General features: G+C 42.7%; 1 protein-coding gene across 2 annotated transcripts in view; it reads right to left on the bottom strand.

Moving 5' to 3' along the window:
- Nucleotides 1–2,135: 2,135 nt before the first annotated feature.
- The window catches only part of LOC136749222 (MAP kinase-activated protein kinase 2), a 57,853-nt gene continuing 51,619 nt past the window's right edge, over nt 2,136–8,369 (bottom strand). Inside the window, exons 7-10 of one of the 2 annotated variants that reach the window (XM_066703291.1) lie at nt 8,213–8,337; nt 5,808–5,893; nt 5,532–5,609; nt 2,136–4,823 (exon numbers count right to left, since the gene is read on the bottom strand). In XM_066703291.1, the coding sequence (XP_066559388.1) occupies nt 4,686–4,823; nt 5,532–5,609; nt 5,808–5,893; nt 8,213–8,337 (427 nt within the window). In that variant the 3' untranslated portion in view covers nt 2,136–4,685. Of the gene's footprint in view, nt 4,824–5,531; nt 5,613–5,807; nt 5,894–8,212; nt 8,338–8,369 lie in introns of both variants that reach the window. The other variant, XM_066703289.1, reaches the window with a different exon arrangement.

Raw genomic sequence — 8,369 nt, 5'->3', positions numbered from 1 at the left:
TATTAATACTTAATTAGGTAAGGGACCAAATTACTCGTATAATTGGATCAGTTGAAGTCCTTACCTGTGTCTTAAGCAGGTGAGAACATAACAAAATCTAAAAGCTACTGGACTGTGGTACTGGAACTGCAGAGCCCTGCTGTGGGCTGATTGGCAGAAAGCTGCCTATTTTCTCCTCTTCTAAAGCTCTCTCAGTGTGATGTTAATTGCTCTCTATACAGTAACTATCTGTACAAACTGAGATCAGCTAAGGTCTCTGGTTGAGTTACTAGGAACCCACTGGCACCAGTATCAGTACAACCATGGTTGTCATCAGAATAACCAGCATGCATCTCTGCTCTCTATGGCTGGTTTGATCCTGGTGAGGCCATGTGCTGCAGTCATCAACACAGAACGGTAGGATGGTCAACAGTATGCAAACGCTGATGAGGCAAATATCAAAGACGAACCCAACACTGGTCCCCAGCACTGGAACAAAGGCAACCATGCACTGGGATACCAGCTCTCCTGTGTGTGGGGGGGCCTGCTAGCTCAGCACTGGAAAGAGGTAGAGTAGTCTGGGTCTAAATCCACACCCTTTGTATCATTGGAGGCCGAAGCAGAGCTGGTTGAAATGTCTTTGTCAGACGATGGCATCTTTCCTTTTGTAGACAGTGAAACGATGCATGTCCTGACCCAAAGTAAGAGTCGTGTCCGTAAAGCAAGCTTGTCTGTAGGTAATAGGAAACAGAGGGTGTCGATTAGAGGAGTCGCTTCTAACTGGAGTGAGGTTGTTAGTGGAGTTCCACAGGGATCAGTACTAGGGCCTTTGCTGTTTCTAATCTATATTAATGATCTGGACTCTGGGATAGTTAGCAAACTTGTCAAAATTTGCAGATGATACTAAAATAGGTGGCTCAGCAGATACAATCTCGGCAGCACAGGCTATTCAAAGGGACTCAGATAATATTCAGTTGTGGGCGACACCTGGCAGATGAAATTCAATGTGGACAAGTGCAAGGTAATACATGCAGGTAACAAAAATGTCCACTATAATTACACTATGGGAGGAATAGAACTAGATGAAGTAACGCATGAGAAAGACCTAGGAGTCTATGTGGACTCCTCACTTTCTCCATCCAAACAGTGTGGGGAAGAAATAAAAAAGGCAAACACAATGCTGGGGTATATTGTCAAAAGTGTAGAATTGAGCACAAGGGCAGTGATGTTCAGACTGTACAATGCACTAGTTAGAGCTCATCTGGATACTGTGGACAGTTCTGGGCTCCACACTTCAAGAAAGATATCGCTGCTCTAGAGGCAGTTCAGAGGAGAGCAACCAGACTTATTCCAGGTCTGAAGGGAATGTCCTGCTGAGAGACTGAGGAACTGAACCTTTTCACCCTGGAACAGAGGAGACTACGTGGGGACTTGATCCAAGTCTTCAAAATCAATAAAGGCATTGACCCCATCAAACCAGAGGAGCTTTTCCAGATCAGCAGGGACACACACACCCGGGGACACAAATGGAAATTGGGCTTCAAGGCATTCAAGACAGAAAACAGGAGACACTTCTTTACACAGAGAGGCGTCACAATCTGAACAAACTCCCCAGCGATGTGGCTGAAGAGAATTTGGGAACATTCAAAAACAGACTGGATAGGATCCTTGGATCACTTGGTTATTAATGGACATCAAACGAGCACGATGGGGTGAATGGCCTCCTCTCGACTGGACACTATGTTCTTATGATCTTAATGTGGACATGTCTGATGTTTTAGTGACAGAAAGCGGTGATTTGATGTGCCTGCAGTGTGGTGGTCAGTGGTGGGGTCCCCTACCTCCTGCCTACTGTGCCGAGATGCTGCACATTGACATCTGCTTTATTAACACAGGTGTGATTTCTACGTGTGCCTAGATCAACTACAAACCCTGAACCCGAGTCATGGTCTGCCAGGAAACGGAGAGTTTGAGAATGTTTGAGCAATGGAGGGTCATGTGACTGAAGCTACACTAATTGGTTGTGCTCATCTGAACCGCCTTGCTTAAACACTTCCTTTATCTCAAACTGGGAGAGAAATTGTCCGACTAAGGACAGCGTAGCAAGCAATATGTTTTTAAGAGACATTTCCAATCACCACAGCAGAAGACAGAAATCCTTGTTTCGTTTAAGTGTTTTAATCCGAAGTAAAAGCAGACCTGGACATTAGTACAGCAGTTTGACATTAAATCAAAAAACAAAACAAAAGATGCAACTGTGCTTCTTTCATATTGGAGAAAGAAAAAACACCAACACTGCTGTGAAGGCAGACAACAGAAAACAAAGAGAAATTACACTAATTAGTGGTCATAATTCTTTTACATTTCTTGAAATTAATTCCACTAAAGAATGCACTTGCAAACTGAAAACTATCATAAAAATGTGGGAACAAAAAAAAAAAAAAAAAAGACTGAACCCCATTACTCTGGTGTGTCATCCAGTGACAAACGGGAGAAATCCCATTCCTGGGGGGTGACTGGTTAACCAGGCCGTAGTTATTTTGACTCAAAGTGTCCCATTGGAGCTATGGCTCAGACGGTTCGTTTAAAGTAGCAATACTGCTGAAGGAAGTCCCTTTAATGCTTTGCCCGGGTGCCGTTTCAATGTAGGTGCCATGAAAGGTCTCTGGTAGAAAACTTTGGAAATATACTAAAATAAAATAAAAATTGAAGATCATGGAGCTGGTGATCCATGAAACGACCACCACTACGGCCTTCCAAGCCAACCACTGGCAACACAATCGCCACAAGCTTGTGTCAGGAATTGTCATTGGTACTTTAGTCAGTTTGTTTTAGTAGGACATAGATCATCAAAAGCGGTGGTTAAACCAGGCTTCAGCCACCTCTGAAGGCCAGAACCCATCAGGAAACCAGATGGATGGATGGATGGAGGTGCACACTTCTCACTGAGCAGCTGGAGAAAGAGAACGGGACGGAGGAGATGACCACACGGAGTCGGCCTGCCCCTGGCTGGCGTGGTCATGCCACACACCTGATGCCTTCCACTGCGAGACTGGCTTGGGCTGACTTCCCTGCTCCGGATGTGGCAGCTGGCATTCATCTATGGCTGCTGTAGGTCTCGAGATCATGCTGAAGCCCACACGGACGTTATAACTCGTAGATCCTTGCCAAGCACAAAATATACATTCAAGATGTGAACACTACTCGTCAGAGACGTTCTGTGGTATATCTAAAGTTTTCTTTTGTATTTAATTTTAAAGCACAATGTTGTATCAATTCAACCCTCTCAAAATTAAAAGGTATATATATATATATATATATTATATGACTGCACCAGGACCTTCAAAAAGCCCCTCCCACTCTGTCCTCTCCGGTACAGACAGAGGGATTATAAAAACTGAGAAGTTTAATGCAATATTTGGCAACCAAAGTGACCGAAATCCCCCTCGCCGTCTCCTTTCTTTCCCAGCGCACATTTATTCAAGGCCAGAGACACAGCCAAGAGACAAGCAAGTGCGCCGCACAGTTTTCAAGATCCCGGAGTTACACAGGGCACACGTCCCGTGTGGCCGGAGCGTTTTAATGCTCGTTTGTACAATGACAGACAACGTTGGACTGGAAAGCCTACTGGCCGTCCCTCAACTCCACTTATGACCAAAAAACTAAATTTAAAAATGATAAAATGCTATAGAGTCAAAACAAATACCGTAAAACACACCAGTTGGGAAAGAATATACAATTTGGCATGCGCCACCGATACATGAAACGAAACAGAACAAAAAATCCCCCGAGTCAGAAACTCATCTCTCTCTCATGTTCTGGAGGATGACGAAGGCAAAGGCATCTTCTTCACTGACGCGCGTGGAAGGAAGCGGGCCTCCAAGCCCAGTGCAGACCTTGGCTACGACACAGCCGCGCCGCGTGGAATCCCACCCCCAGCTGACCGTGGGAGTGGAGCGCCCCACAGACATGCACAGGACTACCGTCGTCTCGTGCCTGAAGGACCAGACAATTGAGACCCTGTCAATCCACAGCAGAGCGACATCCTCTTCTTGCATCGTCCGACTGTCCAAAAAGGGGATTCTATGACTGATCTTTCAGTAACCGTAGTCTTTTCAACACCACCCCCCCCACACCAAAGGAGGAGACTTTAAAACCCCCAAAGAACCACATAAAAGAACATACATGATTTTAAAAGCAAACAAACACGTACTGGTATAACATTGGTGCCACAATGTGACAATCTTTTTTTTTTTTTTTTTTTTAATTAGCTGGCTTGTTAAAACAAAAACACAACCTTAAGTGGGAGCTGGGGTTGGGGCTGAACTCCCTTCTGCCCCCCGATGGGCAGTAAAGCAAGAACAAAATATGAAAATAGAAATATTAACAATGAAATCTGCATCATTTATCAAAACTATCTCCTCTTAGTCCCCTCCGGTCGTGGCCCTGCAAAGCCGGTATCTGTCGCCTCCAGGCCCTCTAGCCATCCCATCGCACGAGTGCTTGACTCATCGAAGAGATCGAGTGAGTAATAAAAATAAAAATCGCTTAAAAAAAATTAAGGAAAATAAAATCCTAACTGTTTATACATTTATGAAAATCCATGCGTTTATAACTGAGTCTGACTTGCATGTTTTTTTTTCCTCTCTTTTTCTTGTAATGATTATTGCTTGGGGTGCGAGTGCGTGGCTGTGGCTACTGGCTGCTCAGAGGGCCGGAGCCTCCTCGGCCGTGTTCTTCTTCCTCCTCTTCATCAGCAGGGGGTTGGTGGCATCTTGAATCGTCTTGATCTTGATCTGTTCGTAGTCCACTCTCATGGTGGCCAAGGCGCTGGTCATTTCCTCCTACGACAAAAGAAAAACAGGAAGTCGTCATACGACGCCAGATCCCGGTACACCAGATCCCCCTCACTCTCGTGCGTGCAGCGATGGCAATGGCTGACCGAGCCCAACACAATCAATCACATTTTTTTGTATAGCACACTTAAAACAACACGTTGACCAAAGTGCTTTACAGTAACAAAATTTAAAATACAATCACAATTTAAAACATGCACAATAAAAGTCAAGACAATATGAGTAAATATACGAACAGTTATAAGCAATAGAATAAAAATGAGTCTTCAACTGAGATTTAAAAGACTCAATACTATCACATAATCGGCAGACTATTCCAAAGGCGAGGGGCTGCAACAGACAAGGCATGATCCTCTTTAGTTTTCAAACGAGATTTAGGGACACTTAAAAGCAAACTCTGTGAAGATCTTAAAAGTCTAACGGTTTGATATTGATGTAAGAAATCTAAAATATAATCTGGTGCAAGTCCATGTAAACCCTTAAAAACCATTAAAAGAATCTTAAATTGAACTCTGTATTTGACTGGAAGCCAATGCAACAAGGCTAAAACTGGAGAAATACTTGTGTACTTCTTGGTGCCTGTCAGGAGTCTAGCTGCTGCATTTTGCACTAGCTGTAAGCGTGATAGTGAAGTATTTGATATCCCCACATAAGGAATTACAATAGTCCAGTCTAGATTAAATAAAAGCTACTTGCCTTCACATCCTCCCAGGTGTCCTTCTCCTCCATCAGGACGCGGCTGGTGTGCAGGGGGGTCTGCGGCACTTCCATCGACTGCTGGTGATGGAATACCAGAGAGAGAGAGAGGATTAACCCCTTGTGTAATGGTGGGAACAGTTCGAATAAGGGTAAGAAGCCGCCATTTATATTTAAAAATCTTCACAGATTTGCCCAGCAATACAACACAATCGCTTCCTTAAATCTACAGTGAGAAGAATGCTGGGTTAAAAAGCCAGTCCAGCCATGTCTCACATTGATCCAGGGGTGGTTCATGAACTCTGTTATCGTCATCCTCTGTGTGGGCTCAGTCTTCAGCAGATGTCTGATCAACCGCTTGGCTGGAGACGAAACAAAAAACAAAAGTTGGGAGATCAATAAAGGATGTACATTTAACCCTGGAGATGTTGAACCCTTCAAGCCAATGCCAAACTAGAGCTCTACCGATAATGCCTCTCTATTAGAAGCTATGCAGTCAGTCTATTTACAAAACATCGCTATATGGAGAAGACTAAAAACAATTACTAGAATGCTGAAGTTCCTGGAGAAGCTTTGTCCGCATGTGACAGTATTGGAGTACAGTAATCAGTAAGTTTCAGTGTTCACGTAGTACAAGATATACCATAGTGCACTGTTGTATACTGTAGTAGCACAAGTTTCTACAGTATACTATAGTATAAAAGTGTACCGAGTTATAAAACCGTATTATAGGATTTGCTGTACTGTAGTATTGTAGTATAAGTAGTATAAATCACAAGGTATTACAGAATACTATAGTAACACTGTACCATCGTATTTGTTGTAGAACTATAGTAATTACTACAGTACTTTACAAGGTACTACAGTATTCAGTGTACTATAGTATACAACACATTCCTACAGCATACTATAGCATAAAAGCATACTATAGTATATCAAGTTACTACAGTATATTTTAGTATAAAAGTGTATGATGGTATAAGAGTGTACTATAGTATTTGCTGTATTACATCAAGATACTACAGTATTCTATAGAAAAAGTTGTTATAGCTAATGAGTTAATCTGGAATAATAAAAAGTACATCACAAGTTAATACAGTCTACTATAGTATACAAGTATTATGGTATAATAGTGTGCCATTTTATATTTGTATTACTGTAATAAGTACTGTAGTACATCACAAGGTACTACAGTATACTATAGAAAATCTAAAGGTATGTAGGAGTGAATTACAAAAAACAAAAAAAAAAATCTGACTAAGTTCATAGCAAAAAGTTGACATCAGTATTAAAGCCTCGTGTACACAGATTTAATGTAGTATAATTAACTGGTATAAGTATTAGTATAATACAGGATTATATGCGGAAATCAAAAACATGCGATGTCCGGAGCGCAATGGGAAATCCCAGAACACGGCAATGTGGAGAGAACAGCTGACAGAGCTGCCAGGGAGGTGGAGTCTGACCACTGGGTTCAAAAACAATTAAAAAATCTAACTCTGGGAACCGTGACCGCTGATTGGTTATGTAAATTGCAGCTCAATGCCGACTGGCTACCAACTGTACAGCTTGAAACGTCTGTGGGTGAAATGCATTCCACCCCTGAAGTCAATGGGATATAATGATCCTAGCTGTAAACAAAGCACAAGCATAAAACATGGTTATCATAATGAACCACTGTACAAAGTTTGGTATCTGTAGGTTAAGAACTATAGGAGGTTAGAACTAGTGTTAGGATGAACTGAAGAATAATAAAGATTTTGTAGAGAAGAAGAGGTTCTCGAACAGACTAATAATGGTCCTGCTCGTTGCTTATCTGATGCACAGTAATCGCGGTGTAGATACTTACACTTACAAAACATCTTCAAACACAGAACCGATCTGGAGTAGCTGCTGAAATTTGAATTCTTTAAGATTCACAAGTGGTCAGACTGTGAGAAAACCGAACACCGAGGTATTTAAACAGGAAGACAAAACCGAGAACCAATTCCTAGAATTTCACTTGTGTATACAGTACAGAAGAGGCACGCTGCATTATTGGCACCTGTGCTGTTAGCACATCAGTTGCATTTTTACTGAAACTACAGGTTTCCGCTGCCAAGTTCATTTTATTTTCCAAACTCCAACAGCAACCACCACAGATACTAGATAAACAATAATCTTTATATCTAACCTTCTTCACGTGTAGGTAACTAATTAGTCACTTGCCCACCTTTCTGGTAAGAGATATCATCTTTTCAAATAGACGCACGAGTTCATCACTGGGAATCTGTGTCATTTAGGGAGTGGATTTTAAAGCCTCCAGGTGCTTCTTTTCACAGCTTCACATCTTCTATGCACTCTTCTTCTCTGTCCTTTTTCTTCTTTAGTCTATTTCCGATTTGTTCTGGCAATTACGTCACACCCCCGTTTGTTCTCGGCTATTTATTTATTTATTTATTTATGTATTAAGTGTACATCTTCCAGTCTTTAACACCCATTTTTCGGGGACACACAGATCAACTGGACTCATGTCAACCACATTTGGCACAAAGGCACATTTTTTAGATCTCACCCAACCATGAAGACAGCAAGGTGTCAATAACAAACAGAGGACTCTTCTGAAGGGTTCAGTGGTCACTCTAGTGGCCGCCTAGGTCACCGCACCCCCCAGCCCGGGGCAGCGATCAGAGCGCACGTACCTTCCTCCGAGACCTCCGACCACTCGGGATTGGGGAACTCATACTGGCCCATGCGGATCCTCTTCTTCATCCCGGGGGAGATGGCCAGGCCGTGGTTGGAATAGAAAGGCGGGTATCCACAGAGCCTGGGAGGGAAGAGACACCTAGACCCTAAGTT

The sequence above is a fragment of the Amia ocellicauda genome, chromosome 5, assembly GCF_036373705.1.
Source record: "Amia ocellicauda isolate fAmiCal2 chromosome 5, fAmiCal2.hap1, whole genome shotgun sequence".
NCBI lineage: Eukaryota > Metazoa > Chordata > Actinopteri > Amiiformes > Amiidae > Amia > Amia ocellicauda.
The sequence above is the reverse complement of the archived record's forward strand: the minus strand, read 5'-3'. Positions and strand labels throughout refer to the sequence as shown.